Genomic DNA, 26,702 nt, shown 5'->3' with positions numbered 1-26,702 from the left:
TCTCTCGACCGGATAAAACAGAAGCAAGCAATGGCTTTGGGATTAACCAGATTTAAGCTGCAGGCGAACATAAATTGCGGGCACTGAGCTTGGGATAGCTTTTTTCTCTCTCTCCCGTCGTCCTCCGGACTGGACGAGTGTCCTGGAAATTTTCTAGGTAAGCACTTCTACAACAGCCCCTTTTGAAAAAGGAAAAGCAGGAAGAAGGAGGCTTGGGGTGGTTCTGAACACGTGAATCGGGCTCTCCAGCCTCCCCAAAACAAGATCTGGATCAAAGACGGGATTAAGCAATAACCCAGATGGATCCCAAGCAGTGCCCATCACCATCCGTGGCCACTGCCGTGCCAAGGCCGGAGGGCTTCCTTCTGCACTGCCCATCCAGACGTCTTCGCAAGCTGGCATCGGAAGCTCGTCAGGGTTTCAAGCGCTTCCCTTTCCCAGATGTGGCGGGGATGGGCGCTCCCCAGCACTAGCCAGCACTGTGGAGGAGAGACAGCTGTCGCTCACAAGGAACGCATCTAATACCCTCCAGATAAGGCAGGAGAAGAAATGGGAGGACGAGAGCCACGGAGCTACCAAAACTCACCTGTCTCCAACTGTGGCTAGTTCTTGGGGAGAACGGATGATGAGACACTGCAAGCAAAAAAGAAGAAGAAGAAAAAGAAGATAGATAGATAGATATTTAATTTTGCGGCCGGTTGCTGTTTTAATTTCTCAAAGCCCTAGGCTCGGGATTAATCAAGGTTTGCCTCGTAGCCTCAGAGAAGGACAGGAATGAGCTCCCAAGCGAAATTAGCCGGAATGGTGTCCGTTTTTTCTTTTTTATTAAAAAAGGAAGGAAAAAATGACAAAGGTCTAGTCTGAGAAGGCTCAGGTCTGTTTTGCTACTGAAGATTCCTGGAGCTTGTGGAGCTTTGGACCAAAAGCAGGAATCTTCTGGCATGGATCCGTCCCTGTCTTCTCTGCTCCAAAGCAGGTTTTCGGTTGCCCGCCTGGCAGAAGCGTTTTTCTGGGTTGGTGGCAGCGTTGTGACGGCGCCCAAACGGAAGATGGGCCGAATTGGTAAGATGGGACCCCTGAGTCCCTTTCCTCTAGAACAGGGGGTCTCCAAGCTTGGCAAATTTACAACCTGTGGACCTCAACTCCCAGCTGAGGTTTTGACTTTTCTGTGGTACTTGCTTAGCATTTTAAAGAAACGGCTTCTTTTAAAAATTAGGGTGATGCTTATATTTTAAATGTTACAGTTATTTTAAATGTCGTGGCCGCTATAAAACGGTCTTTCTGCCTCATTCCTTCAATGTAGAGGTGGAGGCTTGCCCTGAAATACTTTCATAAGGTAACATTTTGCCACTTCTTTGGAAAAGTGGCTTATGGGTCTTTTAAATAAAGACACAAGACAAGGCGAGCAGACCCAGTAAGTAGGTCACTTTGTGGCTTTGAAGGTTTTACTTGCGTTAGGTAATCCTCTGAGTCTCCAATTAGGACGTCATCATCATCAGAGTTGGAAGGGACCTTGGAGGTCTTCTAGTCCAGCCCCCTGCTCTAGCAGGAGACCCTATTCCATTTTCAAACAAAAGGTTGTCCAGTTTCTTCTTAAAAACCTCCCGTGATGGAGCACCCACAAATTCTGGTGGCAAGCCGTTCCACTGGTTCAGACTATCAGGAAGTTTCTCCTTAGTTCTAGTTTGCTTCTCTCCTTGACGAGTTTCCATCCGTTGCTTCTTGTCCTGCCTTTTGGGGCTTTGAAGAAGAGTTGGACACCCCCCCCCTCTTCTTTGTGGCAGCCCCTCAAATATTGGAAAACTCCTATCCTGTCATCCCCTATTCCTTCTTTTCACTAAATTAATCATACCCAATTCCTGTAACCCTCCGCAGGGTTAGCACACAAACTGCTGGCTTGGATCGCTTTCGAGATCTATTTGTGATTGGGGCAGATTTGCGATTTGTAGAACCTCCCCCCTCAGTAGTAGTCTATCCCTGAATGCCAGTTTTCTGGGAATGGCTCTCTTTGACCCAATCCAGCACTAATACTCTGAAATCCTTACGCTTCCTCAACCTGAGTCTTTAAACTGAAAAGCACTTGCAAATGGTCCTGGGTCACAAATAAAATCCAGATGGCTGAGGAAGATCTGAAGCCTTCTACCCATCAGGAGCTGGTCATGTTTCCTTGTACATGGAGTCCTGAGGCTGAACAGACACAGCGGCTTTGTTTTCCTGCTTGACTTAAGAGGCTTTCTGGCAGATATGCCCCGGTGCCACCAGGCACTCTTTTCAGCCACAAAAGGCATTAGTCACTCGCGTTTCATCTTTCAGCCCCCCAAATATTAAAGCTGTCGAGGCAGCTATTCAGTTGTCTATCTGGAGATGAACACCTGCAAATCCTATTAATATCCCAGTCAGAATTTGGGGGGTGGGTGTCTATTTGAATGCCCCCTCTCTCAAGGAATTATGCACCGAATGTCAGCTCTGAAGCTGAAAAATTCACTTAGGGTTGACTTGGAGAAGTTGACTTGAAAAATGATGGATAATTTTAATCTCTTTGGGGGCAACCGACAAGAGTTTGGGTTTCCAGGTATTCAAACCATAGAGGTGGATCTGTAATTTTGGGAAGGTGTTAAGCGCGTTTATTTAATACCTTCCCAAATGAAATGGGATTATTTAAAAGACCCAGCCGTTGAAATAGGGCGGCCAAACCCTCACATCTCTTGCTTTGCTGCAGTTTCATATCGTGCGAGCTGACCTGCGGACTTTCCCTGTCAGATCAGAATAAAAAAAACCAAATCAGAGGACGGTGCTGTCACTTTTTTTTTTTGCCACGGTGCATGTCAATGTTTTATTTTTACTCCCATTTTAAAAGGGTGCTTTGGCCTTCCACCCGAAAACGACAGAAAGATCAATTTGACTCGTCTAGAGCTTCGGAGCGGCTGTCAGATTTCCAGCGAAAAGCACAAAAGGAGTCTTTTGCAAGGACCCTTTTTCCTGAGGGTTTAGCAGCCTTGGAATCAAAGAATTATTAAAGTTTTTTTAATTAAAACCTTAAATTAAATTAAAGGTTGCCATTTGTCCTGGATGGTATACGGTCCTACCGCCTTGGGTAAAGGGGTTGGACTAGAAGACCTCCAAGGTCCCATCTAGCCCAGCGTGTCTGTGATTCCATATGAAGAATCCATACAAAAGTTCTGTGGAGATCTATTCTCTCTATAGATCTCGCCAGCTATGACACAGAATTAGGTGCCTTTTTAAGAGAACACATCGCTCAGATCAGCTAGGCAGTAACTAAGAAACGGCGTCAATGCAACCAGAAACTTAAGCTAATAAAGAGTAATCAGATTGAATTGCAATTTGGGGTTAAGATTGACAAAAGAGGCGTTCTAACGCTATCACTGTGAGGTAGTGAAGGATAAATAGCAGTAAATCCATCAGACAAGCAGATTTACCCAATTTGCAAATCCGGCATCTTTTCCCTCCCTGGAATGCAGTTATGTATTGATTTTTCACACCAGTCTGTGTTTTGAGAAGCAGCTCGCAGCTAAAACAAATGCCTGCAAAACTCCACGCTGGGATTTGCAGCTGCAAATGCATTTTTTCTAAACCCACACCGTGATTTGCCCATAAAAACTTCATTGTCTTGACCTCTGAAAATCAAGCATGCAGCACGATGCGCGCACCCTTGAGCATAACAATTCTTTCTTTCTTTCTTTCTTTCTTTCTTTCTTTCTTTCTTTCTTTCTTTCTTTCTTTCTTCTTTCTTTCTTTCTTTCTTTCTTTCTTTCTTTCTTTCTTTCTTTCTTTCTTTCTTTCTTTCTTTTTTTCTTTCAATAGTGGAAAAATGTATGGGCTCCATGCAAGCCGGCACTCAGATGATCAAGCTTAGAGGCAGCTCCAAAGGTCTCGTCCGATTCTATTACCTGGATGAACACAAGTCGTGCATTCGCTGGAGACCCTCGCGAAAAAACGAAAAAGCTAAAAGTAAGTTAAGTGCTTTGGTCGAGCGGTCCACGATTGAGGTAAGACGTCTAGTCCGGTGTTTTGTGTTACGCAGTAGCCAACCCGGTGCTTCTAGTAGTAGAGGCTCTTCCTTCCGTGTTGTTACTCAGTGGCTACCATTGATTTTTAAATCCCTGCAGAAGCAGTCCTTGACGTACAATCACAAGTGACCCAAGACGGTTGTTAAGTTGAATTTTGCGCCATTTTACAACCTTCCTGGCTACATTTGTTAAATGAATCACAGCAGTGTCAGCCACAAGGTTGTGAAGGGAACCTGCCTTTGCTCAGAGGAATAAAATGCAGAACAGAGCTGGGAGGGACCTTGGAGGTCTTCTACTCCAGCCCTCCCCCTGCTCAGACAGGAGAGACCGTACCATTTCAGACCAACGGCCGTCCAGTCTCTTCTTTAAGAGAGGCGAAGAAGCATTGCATTCTAATTCTGCCATTTTTCTCTCCCCCCCCCCCCCCCCCGTCCCCGCAGTCTCCATAGATTCCATCCAGGAAGTGTGCGAAGGGAAGCAGTCAGAGATCTTCCAGCGCTACGCTGACGGCAGCTTCAATCCCAACTGCTGCTTCACCATCTACTATGGGGACCACATGGAGTCCCTGGACTTGGTGTCCTCCAACGGAGAGGAAGCGCGGATGTGGATCACCGGCCTCAAGTATCTAATCGCCGGGATAAGCGATGAAGACAGTCTCTCCAAAAGACAGAGGACGAGAGACCAGTATCCTTTGGGGCTGAGGGGATCCAGGACTTGTAGGACTAGATGACCTCCAAGGTCCCTTCCAACATCATCATCATCATCATCATCATCATCATCATTATTATTATTATCATTATTATTATTATTATTATTATTATTATTATTATTATTATTATTATTATTATTGCCATTGGTGTGTGTGTGTTTGTCATGCTACAGATAGTCATTTAGCGACCATCTGCAGCTACAGTGGCACTGAGAAAACCATCCCGTGGCCCTTTTTTGCGCTTACGACCCTAGCAGCATTCCTCAAAATCTGATCAAAATTTGGACGCTTGGCAACGGACCCCTGTATTTGACCGTTGCGGTCTCCCGGGGTTCACGGCGATCTCCTTTTGCCACCTTCTGACCGGCTAAGTCACACGGGGCAGACGTGGCAGCTGCAGGGATTCCCTTGAGCGGCCGTGCCAAGGAAGGTCGCAAGATGGGGGCAAAAAGTTGTAGTCGTAAGTCGAGAACTGCCCTTTTGGGCTAAGCAGCACGAAATGCAGCAAAGCGGTGAGAAACGGGAGACAAAATGAAGGAAAAGCACGAGATGAAAAGAGAAAAAAGAAACTGACTAAATTGGATTTGCACCCACAGCCTGTAGCGTTCCTGCCCATCTTTTCTGCTTCCATCCCACTCACGAACCACTTCGATAAACTGGCTTTTATTCTTGGAAGCTGCTGCTTCTCCCCTCTTTTCCCAAGATCTCATCCTTTCCACCCCGCCACGGTTTCCTCGGCCTTCTCCCGTCTCTTTCATTCTCCCTTCGTGCATTTGCTTCGTGGCATCGAATCTCTATAAAGCTACAAGTTGAACAAGCAGATCGATCCATAGATTCTTTTCCCCCAAGGGTAAAAATAGCATTTAAATGCGGATTTAGACGGAGGGATAAGCCCATCAAGATCCAGCTGAGGGCTAAGTGGGACCCTACTAAAAACCTCTTTGTGAGCGTTTGGGTGGGTCTGAGGGTTGGGACTTTGCTCCCAGAGATGAGGGATTAGCTCTCTGCCCTCTTTGTGCCCTCCTTTCCCACAAAACTCCATCCTTGCAAAGCTTCCTTTCCACTCAGGAGAAATTGCGACTTCTCTCACGCAGCGGCTGTTGACGCTTCCTCCTCCTCCTCCTCCTCTTCCTCCTCCTCTACAACCCCCACTTCCTTCTAGAACTGATGATGTTACCTAATTCGGTAATGAAACATCTGCAAGAAAACCACCAGGCTCAGAGAGCACCAAGGAACCCACAGTCCCCCTCCTCCTCCTCTCCTTCCTTCCTCCCTTCCTCCCTTCCTTTCTCCCTCCCTCCCTCCCTTCTTCCTGAGCCATCCTTTCCTTAACTCCTGCTAAATGTGGTTGAAGCAAACCTTTGACGAAGCGGACAAAAACGGCGATGGCAGCCTGAGCATTAATGAAGTCCTCCAGCTAATGCACAAGCTGAACGTCAACCTCCCCCGTCAGAAAGTGAAACAGATGTTCAAGGTAAGAGGCTCCATCGTGCACCAGGGCGTCTAATGAAGGCAGCTGGAGGCGCTTGGAGGGACGGCCGACCTCGGGGGCTGCAGCTCTGGCCGTCTCCCGCCTCGGGCTTACCGCCAGATGTTGGGGTTTGCAGCTTGGCAGGTTTGCAGCTTGGCAGGCTTGCAAATGGACCCTGCCACAGCTCTTCACCCATCATCATCATCATAATTGGAAGGGACCTTGGAGGTCATCTAGTCCAACCCCCTGCTCAGGCAGGAAACCCTACACCATTTCAGACAAACGGCTGTCCAGTCTCTTCTTAAAAACCTCCAGTGTTGGAGCATTCACCGCTTTTGGAGGCAGGTTGTTCTACTGGTTAATTGTTCTAACTGTCAGGAAATTCCTCCTTAGTTCCAGGTTGCTTCTCTCCTTGATGAGTTTCTATCCGTTGCTTCTTGTCCTGCCTTCAGTCGCTTTGGAGAATAGCTTGACTCCCTCTTCTTTGGAGCAGCCCCTGAGATATCGGAAGACGGCTATCATGTCAGCCCTGGTCCTTCTCTTCATTGGTTGTTTTCTTGCAGACGTTCCATGACCCAAACTAAGTAACATCACCAGTGTTACCTAGCTGATGGTGTTACCTCATTTGGGTAATGAAACATTTCCAAGCAAACAAACTCAGAGAGCAGCCAGGACCCCCTCATGTCAAACCTGAGCTACAAATATTCTCCTTCGTTAGTTTTCTTGCATTTCATTAACACTGATGGTGTTACCTAGGTTGGTAATGAGACCTCTGCAAGAGAGCCACCAAGCTCAGAGAGCACCAAGGACCCCATGAAGGATTGAGCTCACCAGGCTGTTGAGAATCTCTTAAACTGAGATCTAACTAATCTCGGGACAAGTGGTGTGGTTGGGCTCTACTTACATTCTCAGACTGAACAGCCCCTATGCTGGTCTGTCAATCAGCCGCCTCTTTCCTTACTTAAATCTATTATTTAAAATTGCCAGGGCTAAAATCTCTCTTCGTTTTTACAGATCTCGCCCAGCTCATTGACGCAATACTGGGGAAAAAAATCCTTCTAAAATCTCTTAGAATTGCTCCTAATCAATCTGGCCCATACTTAGCTAGAGGCAGTAATGTCAAAAAAAATAAAAATGAAGCAATTTCTGTGAAACTCGGCAAGAGAGAACTTGTATCTATTGTTAGCCCCTTTTTTTTAATAAGCTCTCTCCCTTTTTTTGTTATTAAATTCCTCCTTTTTTCCCTCTGCTTCAATTAGCTGCCCCTTGCAAATGCTCGCAATAAGGAGATAGCAGCAGCGTGGAAAGTTAGAAATGACGCTCTTTAATGTTGGAAGATTAAGAAAAGAAATACTTCCATTTGTAGAGAAAAGTGGTGTGCATTTGCACTAGTGGAGAGAGAGAATTAAATGGGAAATAGATACACCGATTATTACTAAAGATGTACCAGACTATTTCAAAAGAAGACTGTTAATTTGTTAAAGCGAGTTTTTAAATGTCTGGCAAGGAAATTTCAACCTTCCCCCCCCCCTGTAAAATTTAATTTGCCATCTATCTTGAGTTCTGACATAAAATTGGCGCAGTGCAGCAGGGATCTCTTGATTTCCCCGTGGTTCATTAAATTGTTGTGTCATTCCTGGGTTTTGAAAGAAAAATAAATTGTTTTGCATGTTTAATCCATGCAGTTATATCCTCACACATCAAAGCCAGCTCCGGGGTGATTGGCAGGCAGAATGCCAGCTTCGGCAATCGATTGACACCTTCCCCTGTGAGCAGCTGGGGAATATTTATTGAAATTTCCCATTTCCCCCCACAAGTTGAAATGTTCCCCCCCAAAGTCCTAAGAAGCTACATGTGAATTGGTTGGAGAATGCATTAACAGGGAGAGCAAATAGATGGCACGATCAAATGAGATTTTCAGCAGGATCTGCCGCTTCAAGTCATTGAACACCATATTGGATGCAAGCGGAATATAGTAGAAACGGGACTATACAGGGTAAAAAAAATAAAATTAAAAATCCAGGGTTGTTTTGTGTGTGTGACCTTCCTCCCTCCCTCCCTCCTTTCCTTCCTATTGCAGAACTGGTGTAGGATTTCCTCCAAGGTCCCGTCCGACTCGGTTATTCTGCTACGAATATTCTGCTTTTCGCTTCCCTTTTTTCCACAGGAGGCTGATACGGATGACAACCAGGGCACCCTGGACTTCGAAGAATTCTGCGCTTTCTACAAGATGATGTCCACCCGGCGTGACTTGTACCTCCTCATGCTCTCCTACAGCAACCACAAGGACTTCCTAGATGCCCAGGACCTCAAGCGCTTTCTGGACAGCGAGCAAAAGGTAGGCGTGAAGCTATCGGCCCTCCCAGCGTTGTGCAGCCCTCCGATTTCCTGGGTTTTAGCAGCCGGCACAACCGCAAAAACGAACGCGGGCCTTGAACCTTCGTTAAATGAGTTTTGCCCCACTTTTACGACCTTCCTTGCTGCGGTCGTTAAGCGAGTCAGCCAGTCACACGGTTGTTAAGTGGAATCTGGCTCCCCCATTGACTTTGCTTGACAGACGGTCGCCAAAGGGGATCGCAGGATCCCGGGGACCCTGTGACCCTCATCGGTAGGAACCAGCCTCTGAATTTTGATCCCGTGAAGACAGGGATGCTGCAACGGTCGTAAGTGTGAAAACCCGGTCATAAGTCACCTTTTTCAGGGCCGCTGCAGTTTTGAACTGTGCCAAGAAAGGGAGCAAAATTCACCTAACCAATGTGTCACTTAGCGACAGAAACCTCTGGCTCAGTTTTAGCCGTACGTTGAGGACTACCTGTACTTTTTCTTCTCCTTGCTGCCTTTTTTCTTTTGCTTGGTTTGTAACCTTGCCTGCTAAGCCATTTCAAGACGGCCTGCGACGTTGTGAATTGAAGCAAATCCTGATAAAATTGTTGCCCTCAATTAAATGTCGGGGTTCTGAATGACCTCATAAGATCCAGATACGTTTTTCCGCTTCTCTCCTCCCCCCACTTTGTGTTAAATGATTCATCCTTTCTACTTCAGCTTGCTGGATTCTGCCACTAGGCACACCTGGCTGAAGGGTATTTATGCCCTGTCAGTTAACGGTCCGTGCACCGTTCTCACAACTCTCCAATACAATGTCTTTTCTGTGTTTCCACATTGATTTACTGTCTCCTTTCCAGTGGGCTGAGCGCCCAGCCTTACCCTGATCCATTTATCCTGGCCCAGCGCTCGGTGTCAGCTAAAGATTCCAGGGCTTGCATTTCAATATGCTTGCGAAGCGATGGCTGCATCAGTTTATCTGGGTTGCATATTGCTATTTGGAAATTTTTTTTTTTGTGTAAAGCTGTTTGCTATGAGCCATCCCAAATTGATTGGAGTCAGAAAGTGTCCAAGAGGGAGGGAGGGAGGGAGGGAGGGAAGAAGGAAGGAGAAATGAAAGAGGAAGGAAGGAAGGAAAAATGAACAACAAGGGAAGGAAGGAAGGAAAAAAATGAAAGTAGAGGAAGAGAGGGAGGGGGAGGAAGGAAGGAAGGAGGAAGGAAGGACAAATGAAAGAGAAGGGAAGGTTGCATGGCTCAGGAATTGTGGGAGCTGAGGTCCACAGGTCTTAAAGTCGCCAAGGTTGGGAAACCCTGCTATGGAATTTGAGAAACTGGCCATCGCAATATGGATGCCCCCTGGGATGGCATGGGTGGGGTTATCCCGCCCCACCATTGGCATTTTACGAAAAATGACCTGCCCGTGGCTGGCAGCTTGTAGGGAAGGTCCGCCCCTCTGCATCAAAGGATCGCTGATTGTCAGGGAGGACCGTCTCTTTGCACGACGGGAGGAAACGAACCCTGGACATGGTTGGAAAAAGGGGGGAAAAATCCACATTGCAAGACCCCTGGACAAAATGTCCCTTGAATGCCCCAATTTGTCTGCGTCACCTTTCTTTTCTTTGTTCAGATGAGCGACGTCACCAAGGAACACTGCTTGGAAATTATCCATCAGTTTGAACCTTGTCTGGAAAACAGAGAGCAAGGAGCGCTGGGGATTGACGGTAAGCCCCCTCTTGCTTTTACCAACAAACTCGATCACCTTGAGCAGGTGGGATGTTTTCATCCACACGACCCAAATCTGGGACAGTTCTGTGTGCTCGCAAATTCTGGAGCTGCGTCCATCCCACGGGGACCTGACGTGTGTTCAAACCGAATATGGTGTCTGATCCTCGTTTGTGAAAAACGGGCTTGTTTCTCTCCCTCATCCCCTTAATTTCTCCCTCCCCCTTTTCCCCCCTGGGTTTGCTTTCCAAAAGTTGCTTTTTATGGGCCTCCAAATTGTCCCAGTTTAATTGATGTACAGTGGTTTGATTTCAATTGAAACATCGGTCAAACGTTGCCCATTCGGTAGGTCCGTGGCATTTGTAAATGTTTTGAACTCAGACTCCAGATCCGCAAAACAACAGTCATAACTACACAAACAAAATGAATGTTTGAGTAGGACCTTGAGACGGCCATGTTGGCTTCCCTTTGGTCCCCACGTTCCACCCCACCCCCCAACTCTAACAGACCTTCCCCCCCCCCCAACACACACAAACACACACAAAATTGTCTGAAGCTTTTGCTTTACGGAGATGCTGCCTTCCTAAAGTATCGATTCTGTGCCGCTGGATTAAGTTAGGGTCGGGTTTGAAAAATGAGTCTGCCTTGTTGATTCTGATAAGAAATCAGGGAAGGAGAACGAATGATAAATGGAGATGGATGGAGAAGCAAGAGCCTTCTGATTTGGGAGGGAAAAAAAATCCTACGTAAAATTCTTTGTATTTAAAAAAAAAGGGTGCGTGGGGGAAATCCATGGCTATTAATTCCATCCTCCTTCGAATCAGCTTTCTGATCTCCATCGCCTCTGCTTTAATCAGCCTTCGGCTAGACTGCTGCAACGTGTGTTGCCTAGGGCCGCCCCTGAACTAAGTTTGGGAGCCTCAGCTAGTTCAAATGTGTCCACCGCCTCTTCCTGGTCTTGAAGAATAAAACTCATCTCCTAGAGACCGTGTATTTTGGGGGAGGGGGAAAAAGCATCGCTTTGCGGGGAAGACGTAGATATTAGGAGTCACAGCCCCGAGTGCGCTTCCCATCAATGGGACCACTTTGGCCTTAATCTTCCACTTTGTCTCTAGTTCCTCCTTCAGGGCTCGACATTTCTCCAGCTTCTCACCCTCTTTCTTCCTGAAGCTGCTGTCACCCTCCAAGAGGAAGGCACCTAATGGGGTGGCTGTAGACCCAAGTGCTATGAAAGTTGTGTGTGCCGAGATTCAAATTAAGTCCCTATTTTTTTTTTAAAAAAAAAGTTGTTGATGAACTTGCAGGCACAATGCTCTCTCTCTCTCTCTCTCTCTCTCTCTCTCTCTCTCTCTCTCTCACACACACACACACACACAAACACACACACACACACACAAACACACACAGAGAGCAGAGAGACATACATTTGCCAAGCACCCAAGGTGAGATCATTGTAACAGGCTTCCAATCCTTAGTTGCTAGGTAGTCTGTAGCAACAAAAAAATTGACATAGCTGTGGCCACCACCCAAGAGTGCAGACAAAAATCAAACTGGAGACACACACACACACACACACAAACACACAAACACAAGCTGTGGTTGGGAAGGATTAGGAAACAGCCAGAACCAGACTGAAACCCAGGGGGGATAAAATCAGTTCAGCCAGTTGGAGACGATCAAAGAAGGCAACCAAAATCGAACCATTAGGCCTGGGTGAAGAAGGAAAATTTAAAGTTTTCAGCCTGGCTCTTGGAGGGGGGGGGCGGGGTGTCTGTCTGGGGAACCCAGAGGGAAAGCATTTGAAAGGACTCGTTCCAACTCTGCTCCCACCCACCCCCACCCCCAAGCGGGCCGCGTTCGAAAGGCTGTTGAACAAGCTTTTGGGGAAAGCTTCAAGAGCTTAAAGCCAAAACACTCCACTCTCAGAAGCAGCTTTATCTATCTCAGCCTTTTTCTCCTGCCTAATTAGTTCTCCGTGGACCCAGCTGGCTCAAATGCCATGGATGATGGTTTGGGGGGTGGGGGGTGGGGGGTGGGTTTAGATGCATTTACTGGCCTGGATAATAGAGCACAGCCTTGTTTTAATCTGACTTTCCACTGGCTTGGTTTCTTTGCTGAGTTTCCAGCTAGACGTGTGCTAGAAGAAAGTGAGAGGGATGATGCTCAGAGTATGTACATGTATTTCATCCGGCAGTGTCCGGGATGGGTTTTCTGCATTACTGTGGATTTTCTCTCAGTGTCGATGTAATTAAACCTGCATGTAATTACTTGAGCATATTTAAGACTTTGTCTCGATAATTATCCCTCTTTCTCTGAGAAGTTAAGCATTCAGGGGTGGGGGTGTCTGGTAATTCATACTCCCCCTCTGTCAGTCATTCTGACAGGGAAATTATGCTATGACTTCAGAACTAGAGGACTCCGTCCCTTGAAGACGCATCTCTCTAACTTGAGTTCTTTGGCTCCTCCATTCTTTATCTTCCAGAGGTGCCTGGAATCCCAGAAACATCAGCCAGGATTGACAAGGCTCTGGGCATTCCTAATAATTCCAACGTGGGGTTAAGGAGGGTCTTCCCCCCACCCCCCACCCCAAGGCCCTTCTAGAATAACCAGACCCCTGGATTTTCCTTTCTTTACAGGGTTCACCTCTTACATGCGCAGCCCTGCTGGGGACATCTTCAACCCTGAACACTACCAGGTCAACCAAGACATGACTCGCCCTCTGAGTCACTACTTCATCACCTCGTCTCATAACACCTACCTCATGGGAGACCAGCTGATGTCCCAGTCCAGAGTGGACATGTACGCCTGGGTCCTGCAGTCCGGATGCCGATGCGTGGAAGGTGAGATTGCCCCATTTGGAAATCCAGCTGTGTTATGGCAAAATGCCACAATTTCCTGTTAGAGAGACCCACAAAGCTGTGGATCTCTCTTCCTCCCTCCTCTCTCTCTCTCTCTCTCTCTCTCTCTCTCTCCCCCTTTCTCTCCCTCTCTCCCTCTTTCCCTCTCTCTCCCTCCCTCTCCCTCTCTCTCTCCCTCTCCCTCCCCCCCTTCTCTCTCTCTCTCTGTCTCTCTCTCTCTCATTTTTCCAAACCTTTTGTGAAGAAACTTGCACGATTGGGGAAGCTATAAGGAAAGAGAGTTGGGGCAAACTCCTGGTGGTGGCTTGGCCAAATGTAGGGCTTTGTGTCCTAGCAGGGGTCTCTGTACCTAGAGCGAAGTAGTCAGGGGGATAAGACCAGCGGCTGTAAGCACATTGTAGTTGAATGCGATTCTCTCCAGGAGAGAGTTTGGGAGGGTCTTTTGAAGGCATCTAGTTCACCTTCACTCAGTTTTAACTTTTCCCCTTTCTTCCCCATTCACCTTTTTGTTTTAAACAAATGGCTTTTGGCTTTTTTTTTGGTCCCGTTCTTTTCCAACCAGCTTGGCCCCACTCCCAACTAAGAAGAGAGACTCAACTATCTATCCTGAGAAACTAGCCTGTCTTTCCGGTTGTGCCTGGAACCCTTCAGATCGTTCTCAGCTCATATGCCAAGCATGTTCTCCAGTTAGTCCTCCAGCCTCTGGGAGTCTTTTCCCATCAGCAGCTTTGAAAGTTGGCCTCTCAAAGCCCCACAGGTGTACTTTTTGGCGTGATTTTTGGGCTCCAGACAGCAACTACGTAAACCAAACACAAGATGCCCAGGTCTAACCTGCCAGTGTCTCTTTCCCCGTTACGCAGTTGACTGCTGGGATGGCCCAGAGGGCGAGCCTATTGTCCACCACGGCTACACCTTGACCTCCAAGATCCTTTTCAAAGACGTGATTGAGACCATCAACAAATACGCCTTCCTCAAAAGCGAGTATGTGTTTTCCCTCTTCCAACCAGAAGACTGTTGTAGACTGCGTGTAAACGTTGACGGCAGCGAGGGTAGTATTTGTCTCTTAGTGTTTCTTGTGGGCTTCCCTGATCTCCCCCCACAGGTACCCCGTCATTTTGTCCATCGAAAACCACTGCAGTGTCACCCAGCAGAAAAAAATGGCCCAGTACCTGGTGGAAATTTTGGGGGACAAACTGGACTTGTCTACAGTCGACAATGAGGACCCCAATGAGCTGCCTTCCCCGGAGAGCCTCAAGGGGAAAATCTTGGTTAAGGTAATCCAAGATAAAATTAGGCACAGGTCAGATTTGGTCGGCGTCCCCGGTAGCCAGGATGTGGCCCACATCTTCCTCTTGATCTCTCCCAAGGATGTGGTCGCTATATTTAAGCCGAACGTGTCCTGCCTAACGGCCAATTAAAATCAAAAGTCAAAGTCAATGGACTTTATTTAATAATTGACCAGCCTTAGGTAATACAGGAGATAAAATAAGATCAAAGGTGAGATACAAACAATAAAAGAAGGGAAGGGAAGATCGAACGTAGCCAGCACTGGTGAGGCCTACTTAGTTTAGGTAAATCACCTTGAACCCAGACCATTAACACTAAGGCAGCAGGGCAAAGCCATCATAAATGAAGCTAGAAAAAGATAAATAGTCCTCGTTTATTACTAAACTTGGAGCAAGTTTAATCAAATCATTTTCACAAAACGTGGCAACGCCATAAAAGAACGCGTCAACCCTGGGGGTTTTTAAGAAGAGATTGGACAGCCATTAGTTTGAAACGGTATGGGGGGGTCTTCCGCTTGAGTAGAAGACCTTCCAACTCGGTTATTCTGATGCGTGTGCAGAGCTGATTCCTGCAGGTTTTCAGGCTGGCATTTCAACTGCCTGTGAAGAACAGGAAAAAGGAACCAAGGTTATTCTACAGTAAGTTTGGGTAGCAGTTTCCTAACCGGAAAAGCTCTTTAACCCATCCAGAAGGTCCATTTAAATATCCAAAATATCAGCTGGCTCGTGGGGGGAAAAAAAAAGCACCTTTGGGACAACAACTTGGATGACTGAGAATCTCCATAGACGTTTAAATATCAAAAGTTGCTTTTTGCTTTTTTTGTGTCACCCTGGGCCACGCATCACAGAGCAGACGCTGGGGGGGGGAAATTAGCAGGAGACAGATCTGAACTGTGCATCAACCTCTGACAGGCATTCATAGGTAAAAAGCCGCCACCAGGGAGCTCAAAGTGAACCACGCAAAAGACAGTTGTCTTCCAGGGCTGTGATTCTGTCAGGTCTAATTCAATTTCCCTTTTTCCCCCCAACCGGGAGCTGCCAAAGAAGACCAATTGGGGGCAATCTTCTCCGGATCTTCTGATCCAGCCGCTGGGCTGTGGGCGCTTTGACTCTGCTCGGCCAGCCAGCGTCCCGCTGCCTTAATAGAACATTGGAAAGCCTCCAGAGGTGGAACACAGATAGCCCTCGGTTTACGGTAGCTCGTTTAGTGGCTGTTCAAAGTTACAACGGCACCGAAAGACATGACATGCGACCGCGTTTCACACTTAACGGCCTTTGCGGCATTCCCACGATCATGTGGACAGAATTCGGACGCTTGGCAAGTGGCCCGTAATTACGATGGTCGCCGCGTCCCTGTGTGTGTGTGTGTGTGTCACGCGATCCCCTTTTGCAACTTTCTGACAAGCCAAGCCAAGGGGCAAGCTGGATTCACTTAACAATCAGATTACTAACATGGGGCTGTCTTGCTTAACAACAGAAATTCGGGGGCACCATTGCGGTCGTACGTTGAGGATAGATCCAATCTACTCATTGGCCATCCTCATCGGACATTTCAATTCGCCGTTTGCATTGCTGAATCAGACATGCTCCAGGAGGTTGAAGTATTAACTAAAAGGAGTTGTAATTAACCTTAATTCATTTGCCTCTTGGTTCCTTCCAAACTTCTGATTATATACAGTATATAAAATCAGTTCTGTTGCTTTTTACGCTGCCGGAGTTTAATTTCTTTTCCCCAAAGAGTTTTAGACGATCTGTGGCAGCTGCCCAGTTCTCAGTGATTAGATTTTGGGAGTGGAGTGGTGAGGATCAGGGCTAGCTTTTCCCAGCGACTTTGGCCTCTCGAAAGCAATCCATTTCCACTCAGCTTTGATGAAGGCTTCGGACTCTGCATTCCTCACAGAGAGCCCGGCTTTTCTGCGCCCACCGATCAATCTTAATACCCTTCTGGGATTTTGTGGCGAGAATTATCGATCAATAAAATAATAATTCTCACAGCCCTGGTTGAAGCTCTCCGTTTCTTCGAGCCGAGGTTTAGCTTGGCCACGATTAGAAGCCACGTTAATGCAGACCTCAAGAGCAGAGGGAGGAAAAACTCTCTTAGTGACTTCCTGGCCGCTTCTCGGTCGTTTTCCTTGGCAATCCTAGGACAGCAGTTTTCCCGATGCTACTTTGGGATCATTTTCCACGTGCCACTGGGTTGCTAAGTGAGGAAGTCGTTACGTGGGTTTTGCCCCCTTTCACGGCTTTTCTCGCCACAGTTGTTAAGTGAATCACTGCAGTAAGACGGCTGTTAAGTGGATCTGGCTTCCCCCTTGTGACTTTGCTTGTCAGAAGGTCGCAAAAGGGGATCGCGTGACTCACCCCCCCCCCACCGGGACACGGCAACTGTCACAAATATGAGTCAATTGCTAAGTATCCGAACGTAAATCACGTGACCCTGGGGATGAAAGTGGTCATAAGTCCCTTTTCCCAGTGCTGTTGTAACTTGGAACCGTCACTTAAATGGACTGTTATACGTTAAGGACCATCTGATAGATGCAAGAATATCCCACGGTGATAATTTCACAGAAAGCTTCTTTTAAAAGAATAAGAAAGTAAATGAGAAGCAATGGGAAACTTTGGAAATTAATAAATATGAGGGATTTTTTTTGGGGGGGGAACCAATGTCCCCCTGCTCAGCCCTCTCCTTCTGTTACATTTCCTGGCTTACTTAGCCCGGCACTCTTGGGCCCATGTTATTCAGCCCAGTCACTCTTGAGCCCATGCTTCCCCCCCTCCCCCAACCTCTCCTTAATGGGCTTGCTTCAATAAGCACGCAGGGGGAAACACAACTTGGGAAGGATGGATTATATGCAAGAGATCAATAAACGATATTCTTCCTTTGATCTTGTCACAGCCAACGGGAGCGCCAGTTGGCCCTTGGTGTTTATTCCTTTCCTAACGACGCGCTTTGGCATTCTAGGGGAAAAAGCTTCCGGCCAACATTAGCGAGGATGCTGAAGAGGGCGAAGTATCCGATGAGGACAGCGCAGATGAGATGGACGATGACTGTAAGCTAATGAACGGGGATGTAAGTATTGAAAGGCAGGAATGCAGAGTTCTTTCTGGTTGACCAAACCCAACGACATTAATGTTGATCTGGGGAAGAAGAAGGAAGGAAAATACTTTTTGCCAAGATTTTTATTTTAGAAGCATATGAATACCCTGAAGAGAATAGAAGGGATCTTGGAGGTCTTCTAGTCCAGCCCCCCGCTCAAGCAGGAGAATCTGTACCGTCTCAGACAGGTGAATGTCCAGTCTCTTCTTTAAAATCTCCAGTGATGGAGCGCCCACGATTTCTGGAGGCAACTTCTGTTCCACTGGTTGATTGTCCTCCCTGTCAGGAAGTTTCTCCTCAATTCCAGGTCGCTTCTCTCTTTGATCAGTTTCCGACCATTGTTTCTCGTCCCTCCCGCTGGTGCTTTGGTGAACAACCTGGCCCCCTCTGCCTTGTGGCAGCCCCTCAAATATCGGAACACTGCGATCATGTCACCCCTATTTCTTCTTTTCTTTAGACTAGCCAAACCCAAGTCCCGTAGCCGTTCTTCTTATGTTTTAGTCTCCAGGTCTCTGATCATCTTAGTTGCTCTACTCTGGATTTTTCCCCCCCCCCAAACTCTCAACACCTTTTTTGTGATACGGTGACCAGAATTGGCTGCAGTATTCCATGTGTGGTCTCACTAGGCCTTTATAAAGTGGTAATATTACTTTGTGTCATCTTCGTGAAGTTCGTATGTTCTCGTTTGTGTCGAGGTGCTTGTTTCAAACTTCCGTTCAGAGACCCATCAGATCAGATTTGACAACTTCTTGAGAATTCTGAACCCAGGTTTGATCTTGGAGGCACAGAGCCTACCCAAACTCTTGCCTTTAACCATTTTCATGGAGGAGAACCAGTCAACTGAATTAAGATTTTCCACCAGGGAGATAACGGAGTAGCAGCTTCTCTAGATTTCCTTGTTAGTATATTTATTTTCTGAACCGCACTTTTCTTCTTTCAGCACCTTGGACAGTGCCCACCCCTGTCAAAAGCCAGAACACACCCCCAAAAAAAAAAAGAAAAAAGAAAAAAGAAATCTCATCCCAATTGCTGTCCCACCCCAAAATTGGTGCTTATCTACTGGATACACACTGCTTATTTCTAGGTGTTGCCAAACGTAATAAATCTAATTGAAACCTTGGAAGTTTCCCCCGCTGGGGGTATTTTATATCCCTCCAGCTGAGTTTGAACGGTAACTTTTAGCAGCGACCTGGGAGAGAAATTGTCTTCTCTCCTTCGGTCCAAATCCTAATGCAAACAATGTTAATTCCTGTGTTTTGTGGTGTTTCTTTATTAAAAAAAAAGATGGCCCTATTTTTTTCCCCTCCAACTCCATCTTCATTAGCTTGTAATTTGTTCTGCTTCTGTTTTTCTTATTAAAAAAAAAACAAACCTTTGCAAGCAAACATCTGGATGGCCAGCTGTGAATGGCTAGTTATGCTCACCAAGGGTACATCCAAAGCCAAGAAAACGGCAGCTTGTTTTATTTTTGAGAGCATTAATTGCCATGTGCTTTGGCCAATTAAGGAAGCCAGGGTTAGTGCTCTTCGGAAAGTACAGCTTGCTCAACGGAGGACGCAAAACCGAGCGAGAAGTACGACGCAGGCTGCGAGCCGTGTAACATGCAAGTTTTAGCGTGCCCTACTTTTTAAAAAAACAAAAACGCAGAGGCAAATCTAATTTTGCTATCTTACTCTTTGAGTCTGCTGGCACTGACTGTGCAATTCTTGAGATGTTTGGCAAAACCCATCAGACTTCATTTGTTTTGACATTTACCTTGTGCTCAATCCAAAAACAATTGAAGAAAAAACATCTGGGAACCACTAATCAAATATTCATAGGCTTGTCACTCAAAGAACGCTATGATTGTGATTGATTTTTAGCGGCTTGGTTAAACCAAAGTCATGTTTGAAGGCCATATAGGTCACAAAAATACCTATGTAATGTAAGCAGGAGACTGTATATTAGCCTGCTGAGAACAAAAATGTGATTAATTTAACTTTGGGGTTCACTTGCTTCTTGCTTTCCTTCCTTAGTTCACTTTTACCAGTTACAGGTAGCCTTCACCTGCGACCACAGTGGAGCCCAAAATTTCTGTTGCTAAGCAAAACAGTTGTTAAGTGAATTTTTACCCCGTTTTTACAACCTTTCTGGCCCAGTTGTTTTAGACAACCACTTGCAGTCCTTAAAGTTATTAACACGGTGGTTAAGTGAATCTGGTTTGTCAGAACGTTGCAAAAAAAAAAAAAAGAGGATCACATGACCGCAACCGTCGTAAATATGAGTCAGTTGCCAAGTGTCTGAATTTGGATCACGTGATCAGGGCGATGCTGCAACGGACTTGAGCGTGAAAAACGGTCCCAAGTCGCCTTTCTCAGTTACTTTGTAACGTCGATCGGTCACTAAACGAATCTTGAACACCAGCTGGAAAAGAAACCAAGGAAGGCTGCGTTTTTGTCGCTTATAATGTCCGCTTTCTTGGCTTGCAGGCTTCTTCTAATCGGAAGCGTGTGGAAAACCTGGCCAAGAAGAAACTGGACTGTCTGATCAAGGAGTCTAAGATCCGGGACTGCGAAGACCAAAATAATTTTGCCGTCACCACCTTACCGTCCTCGGGGAAATTGGGGAACAAGCACGATCTTAAGAAGGTGATTTTTTTTTGGGGGGGGGGGAAAGAGAGGTAGCCCATCTGAAAAGCTTAATGCTAAAATATGAATGAATAATACGATAAAGTTTCGCCAAAAAACCCCCGAACCCCAATATGATACCAGTTTGGTAAAATAGATAAATAATGTGTCACTTCAGAGGTTTAGCTTAAATATTGAAATTGCTATAGGATTCTCTAGCCCAGGGGTGCCCAATCCCCTGGTCTGTGGCCGTGGCACTCCAGCAACCGGTCCGCACGAACAAGCAAAGCAGGCATCACACAAAACCACGCACCCTCCGGTCGGCCGAAAAGTCCCTCCTTCAAATGAATCCTTGTCAAATTCGCCTTTTGATAGCTATATTTCTCGACAACCCCCCCCACACACACACACGCACACAGTTTTCAGCCTTCCTCATAAACCTCTTTGGAGCATTGAAGCCGCGTATGTAATCACAGTTAATCCTGACTGATCACCACTGTGTTTTTTTTTCCCCTCTGCGAGGAGACTCGAGCGATGAACGATAATGAGTTTTTCTGGGTTTTCCCTGTAATCAGGATAGATATTTACTGGCCACTTAGATTTCTCCTTTGTCCTGCACGCACGCCATCCGACACGGGAAGACAACGGTGTGTGGAGAAACAGCCTCGCCCCTCCTCGGCCGACCCATTAATATCACTTTCCAACCGGCTCTCCTGCAGACACACGGCAGCCTCTGGCCGGCGGAGTGAGGACTGCGGAGCCAGGGCAGGAGGTTCGGGAACGAGGCACAATCAGCACAGCGAAACCTAGCAAAATTTGAGAGGAAGCAACTAAATTTCATTTTTAATGTGTGCCGTTAATAAAGACGGGACCTTGGAGGTCTTCTAGTCCAACCCCCTGCTTTGAGCATCTGGATGGAATTCTTCGTTATCGGTATTATTACTATTTTTTACGTACGGGTCATCCTTGACTTAACAACCACACTTAAATCCGACATTTCTGTGGCTAAGCAAGGCATTTATTAAGTGAAAAGGAGAATCGCGTGACCCCCAGGGGGACGCTGCAACCCTCCTAAATATGAGTCAGCTGCCAAGCCTCTGAATTTAATGTAACAAACCGAAGTGCTTTGAACTCGGCTCCCGTTCCTGGTTACTCGTGCGGCGCCCGACGCTAAGCCTGCCTCGATGCACACACCACTTCCTCCTTCCATTTTTGACCACGACCCTGCGCAGCAGGCCTGGCTAGGAATAGGACTGGGCCAACCTACTAGGTCTGTGAACTAAACCGTCCAGAACGAAGAGAAGTGGACTGCCATCTCTCAGAAACGGTGTAGGGTCTCCTGCTCGGCTTTGGGGGTTGGACTAGATGACCTACAAGGTCCCTTCCAACTCTGTGGTTCTAATTCTAACAATTAGGAACCAGGCTAGCGTCTCTTTCCTGTCCTTCCAGCTTTTTGCACTGCTGGCGACAATCCGCCTCCCTTCCCCTCAACAGCAGCTTTAAGCTCCGTTCTGCCTTTCCTGTAATGAGGTTTTGATTTGGTCTCTGCGCCCCCCTTCCTCTGCCCCCCCCTTGCTCTATTAATCGCGTCTGTACCAGTAGGAGGGTTGATCTATCAAGAAATTAACACAGGTATTGCCAGGCATTAGAAATTGAAGCCTAAGAGCTGGGCTGGCCTTTTCGTGGGCCTGCTTTGCTAGAGCTTCATTAGCTTTTTCCTTGATAAATGGCTTATTAACGATTTTTTTTGCTGCGCATAGCTGAGTGCACACAGTTAATGAGGAAAGCAGGTGAGTGAGATTTTGGAAGGGCACCGTGCTCTCGTCAGGGGCCACCAGGGTGAGGTTGGGAAGGCGAGGAACGCACCACCGGTGGTGTGCCCTCCTCTTTGGCCATCTCCTCTGCCCCAGACTTTGAATAAGTCCGAGGTTTTGTAAGGAAGCTCCCCTCCCTTAATGTTAATTTTTCCAATAATTGTCAGATTTCTTACACACTCATTAGTTCTGAAGCTTGGACATCGTAATCACCGGTACTGCTTTTTCTCTCTCTCATCCTATAATCACTTCAAAAGATTGCTTCAAACAAACTTATTAAATATCATCCAGTTGTGGTTCCGTTTTGTCAGGTACTGAAATTTCCTCACCCAAACTCTTGACGTTTGAGCCTTGCGGTCCCTTGATCTCCTCGCTGATCGTTGTTTCTTTTTTTTTTTTTGGGGTCACCATAGAACAAGCACGGGGAGATCCTGGAACCTGGTGAAGACGGGATCCTCAACAAACGTCACAACCGATCTCTGATGGGAAGCTTGACCAAACGCAAGGTTATTCATCTTCTTTTCGGGGCGAAAGGGTCTGGAACATTTTGTTCTGGGTTGGGGGTGTTTTTTGTTTTTTTTGGGGGGGGTTTTGGCCGTGGGAAGATCGGTGAGGGAGCTTGACCCTGACGCTGGTCAGTTGTTAGTTCCAGATTTATCACAACCTTTTGCCAGGATAATTTTTCAAAACTGCAAGTCGGAAAAAATGAGGGCGGAACAAAAGCAGCTGGTCAGGAAGCCCACCAACGCCTGGCTTTATAGCCTTGTACAGACCCTCTGATTTGATTCTACGCGGATGTCCCTGCGGGAGATGTAAAATGCAAGATCAGAACAGATCCAATTTTTGCAAAACCCGAGGCAGATGGAGATGGGGTGGGGTGCTCTAAAGAGGAGGTTATGCATCCCAGCCAATGCGTATGCACGTCCAGTCCAAAACATATTGCTTTATGTCTATATTTTGGTGTGTGTGTGTGTGGGGCGGGTGTTGTGTGTTTCTTTTTTGCAAATGCTTTTATATTTGTAACAGTTTCATCAAGCTGAGAAGAAAGGAGAGCTAGCGGGGCATAATAGAATGGAATAGGAATAGGAGATTCTCAATCATTCAGAGGAGAGGAGAAGGATCCAGAATAGATTCCAGAACAGGATAGAATCCAGAATAGCCTTGAATCCAGAATAGAATATGGAATGGAATGGAATGGAAATAGAATAGAATAGAATAGAATAGGATAGGATAGGATAGGATAGGATAGGATAGGATAGGATAGGATAGAATAGAATAGAATAGAATAGAATAGAATAGAATAGACAGAGTTGGATGGGACCTTGGAGGTCTTCTAGTCCAACCCCCTGTTCAGGCAGGAGACCCTACACCAGGAGACCCGCTTGTGGGCATGGAAGTCAACCAGGAGACTTCTTCCCAGTCCTAACTTTGCCTCTCCGGGATTCATTGTTTACACTCCGAACATTCAAAATAACAAGCGATTCTTTTCCCAGAAATGAGCTTTAGTGAGAGTTATTTCTCCTTTGCGATAATGTTTTTTTCCTCCCTGCCTTTTTTTTTTCCTTTTAACCCCAGAAAAAATCCAGCAAACTCAAAAGGACCCCAAGTTTGGAAGACGGAGAAGACGACCTTGAATGCCAAGGAAACTTAACTAGAACTTCTGTCCATTATAGCAAGTAAGTTTAGGGGGGGGGGGAAATAGTGACTTTTGTCTGTAGCCATTTTGATTGGGGATCCATTTCAGCCATTTCTAATCTTGGTTTTCGGTCCTCCCAGAACAAATCGGCAGAAGAAAACTATGAAACTGTCACGGGCGCTCTCGGATTTGGTGAAGTACACGCGATCCGTGGGAAGCCACGACGTGGAATCGGAAAGTAAGTTTGCCTACCACCTTCCCCTAGAGCCAGGCGGAACCCGTGAGCACCTTGGTGGAAGGGATCCATGGGGACTTGGAACAGTTGCTAAGAAACTGGCCACTAAGTCGAGGACCATCTGAAATGAAGTTACAGGAGGTACCTATATCCCACTGGTGTCCCTAGGGAAGAGGTTGCCAGCTGGAAGGGACCTTGGAGGTCTTCTAGTCCAGCCCTCTGCTCAAGCAGGAGAACCTATAGTACCATCCCAGACTCCAAGGGAGACGTTGACATCCAAAGAGGTTGGACTAGAAAAACTCCAAGGCCCATTCCAACAATAACATCGTCATCATCATCATTATTATTACTGTTATTATTATTGTTACTATTATTAAACGCATCCTTCTTTCACCCCAGTCTCTTCCAGCTGGCAGGTTTCCTCCTTCAGCGAAACGAAAGCTCACCAAATCCTTCAGCAAAAGCCAGCCCAGTATCTCCTCTTCAACCAGCACCAGCTCTCCCGGATCTATCCTTCTTCCTACCGGGTGGATTCCAGCAATTACAACCCTCAGCCCTTCTGGAACGCCGGCTGCCAGTTGGGTAAGGAATCCAGATGTTTGTAGCCCCAAAGCCCACTTCCCTTCACGGTTCCCTGCCTCGGTTCTGCAAGCCCGTCCCTGAGAGGGATGAAGGAGGAGGAGGAGGAAATGGCAGATAGAGAAGCGAAGCAAAAGGAGAAATTCATTTTGGTGGAATTTGTCCTGGAGGGAAACTGTAAAGCAGTGTTTCTCTCTCTCTCTCTCCTTCCCTCCCTCCCTCCCTCCCTCTCTGCTTAATCGCACAGCTGTTGTTTTTAGTCCGGTTCTTAAAGTTAGAGCCTTTAGAAATTCAAGATGTACTGTACTACATTTTACACCCTCAAATCTCCCTTCTCTTCCCCTACCATTCCATCTCTGTATAATAAAAAAGCAATTACTTTTCCATTGAAAAAAAAAAGTTAGCTGGCGGAGAATGAAGAGACAACCATCCCCCCCCCTTTTTTTAATTTCTCAGCCGTGATGGTTTCTCTTAATATCATTTTCTGAAAACAAAGTAGCTCTTCTCCCTTAAAAGAGAGAGAGAGAAAGAGAGAGAGAGAAAAGGAGGAGGAGGAGGAGGACAAAAAGAAGAAGAAGAAAGTAGAAATACTTTCCAAAATGGCTGGATCAGAATTTGCCACTTATTCAGCAATAGAACTTAGATTTATATACCACTTCACACTGCTTTAAAGCGTATTGCCCCCCAACAATCTGGGTGGTCCTCAATTGTATCGACCTTGGAAGGATGGAAGGCTGAGTCAACCATGAGCCGGTCAGGATCGAACTCCCGGCAGTGGGCAGAGTTTGCCTGCAATCCTGCATTCCGACCACTGCGCCACTACGGCTCCTGTATTCCCCACTTCTCCTTCCGTTGCAGTGGCGCTGAACTACCAATCCGAAGGGAGAATGCTGCAGCTCAACCGCGCCAAGTTTGGCGCCAACGGGAATTGCGGCTACGTCCTCAAGCCCAAGTGTATGTGTCAAGGTAAGAAGATGAGGCGGTAATCAGCAAGTCTGTCTCCTTCACAGCCTCCCCCAGAAATTGATTTGAGTCCTCAACTTCGTATTTAACGGCCCAGTAAGGAATGTCCTTTCTTTCTCTGCTTCCTGGTTTCTTTCCAAATCGAGAGAGGAATTTTGTTTGATCTGCTGGCTCCCCAGATCCTCCTGTTGTTAAAGCAGTGGATCAAATAGATACCCTTGGCTCAGGAATAAAGCTTTATCAAAGCCGATTCACGTATAATAGTCCTCGGTAGGATGTAAGAGTTGGATGGGACATGTAGTCCTACCCCCTGCCCCAGTTCAAGAATCCAGCACAGCCAAAGAGGCAGGAAAAATGCACCTATAAATTAAAAGAGCTGACAAGGTCTTTCCTTCCTTCCTTCCTTCCTTCCTTCCTTCCTTCCTTCCTTCCTTCCTTCCTTCCTTCCTTCCTCCTGTCCCTTCCTTCCTTCTCTTTCATTTTTCCCTCCACCTATCTTTCATCTGTCAGCCATGACTACGAGGAGTGGGAGTAAAGTGGATTTACAAAATCCACAACATGGTTGGATTCCCACAACACGTCTGGACCCGCCTTCCTGGGTCCAGAGACCCCCTACAGACATGAAATCCCCATGCAACTTCTGTAAATCTCTTCCAGGGATCTTCAACCCCAATTCCGAAGATCCTCTGGCTGGCCTGATGAAAAAGCAACTCGTCCTGAGGGTCATCAGCGGACAGCAGCTCCCGAAGCCGCGCGATTCCATGCTTGGAGACCGAGGCGAGGTATGGTGGTGTGAACCCAGAGTACCCTATCCAGAGGGAAATAATACAAATGGCAATAGGCCTTAGACTTATATACTGCTTCACAGTGCTTTACAGCCCTCTCTAAGCAGTTTACAGAGTCAGCCTGTTGCCCTCAGCAACCTGGGTCCTCAAACGGATGGAAAGCCGAGTCAACCTCGATTGAGCCAGCCAGGATCGAACTGCTGGCAGTGTGCAGAATTAGCCTGCGGTACCACATTCTGGCCACTGTGCCACCAGGGCTCTCCTCGCTGCAGGTAGCCTTTGACGTAGGGCCAGTCGCTTAGCAGCTGCTTGGGGTTCCAGCCAACCTACCTGGCCCCGATCCCGATAACCCAGATTCAAAGTTCCAACGGTTGGGGGCCCGCCCTTGGGATCAAACTTTGGGCAGCTGGCTGCATTGACGGCCATTTGCAATCACCCGTGGTCACGTGACTGATTCAGGACGGTTTCGCCAGAATCCAGCATTTATTTTATTTATTTTATTTTAATTCCATTTATATCCCGCCCTTCTCCGAAGACTCAGGGCGGCTTACAAGTTTAGCAGGGAAGTCTTCGACTTAACCGGCTACAA

The 26,702-nt window shown here is 46.9% G+C and overlaps 1 protein-coding gene across 1 annotated transcript in view; it reads left to right on the top strand.

The window, feature by feature from the left end:
• LOC310648107 (1-phosphatidylinositol 4,5-bisphosphate phosphodiesterase eta-2-like) overlaps positions 1-26,702 on the top strand; it is a 106,534-nt gene that overhangs the window by 64,151 nt on the left and 15,681 nt on the right. Inside the window, exons 5-20 of the mRNA XM_083375810.1 lie at positions 3,823-3,969; positions 4,469-4,712; positions 6,082-6,211; positions 8,376-8,546; positions 10,160-10,253; positions 12,891-13,094; positions 13,973-14,093; positions 14,215-14,386; positions 17,361-17,468; positions 19,964-20,122; positions 22,329-22,421; positions 23,491-23,591; positions 23,692-23,789; positions 24,186-24,368; positions 25,224-25,331; positions 25,986-26,110. Of these exons, the coding sequence (XP_083231936.1) occupies positions 3,823-3,969; positions 4,469-4,712; positions 6,082-6,211; positions 8,376-8,546; positions 10,160-10,253; positions 12,891-13,094; positions 13,973-14,093; positions 14,215-14,386; positions 17,361-17,468; positions 19,964-20,122; positions 22,329-22,421; positions 23,491-23,591; positions 23,692-23,789; positions 24,186-24,368; positions 25,224-25,331; positions 25,986-26,110 (2,258 nt within the window). The remainder of the gene's footprint in view (positions 1-3,822; positions 3,970-4,468; positions 4,713-6,081; positions 6,212-8,375; positions 8,547-10,159; positions 10,254-12,890; positions 13,095-13,972; positions 14,094-14,214; positions 14,387-17,360; positions 17,469-19,963; positions 20,123-22,328; positions 22,422-23,490; positions 23,592-23,691; positions 23,790-24,185; positions 24,369-25,223; positions 25,332-25,985; positions 26,111-26,702) is intronic.

Source organism: Vipera ursinii (assembly GCF_947247035.1).
Source record: "Vipera ursinii genome assembly, chromosome: 17".
Taxonomy (NCBI): domain Eukaryota; kingdom Metazoa; phylum Chordata; class Lepidosauria; order Squamata; family Viperidae; genus Vipera; species Vipera ursinii.
This window is presented reverse-complemented; position numbering and strand designations above follow the sequence as displayed.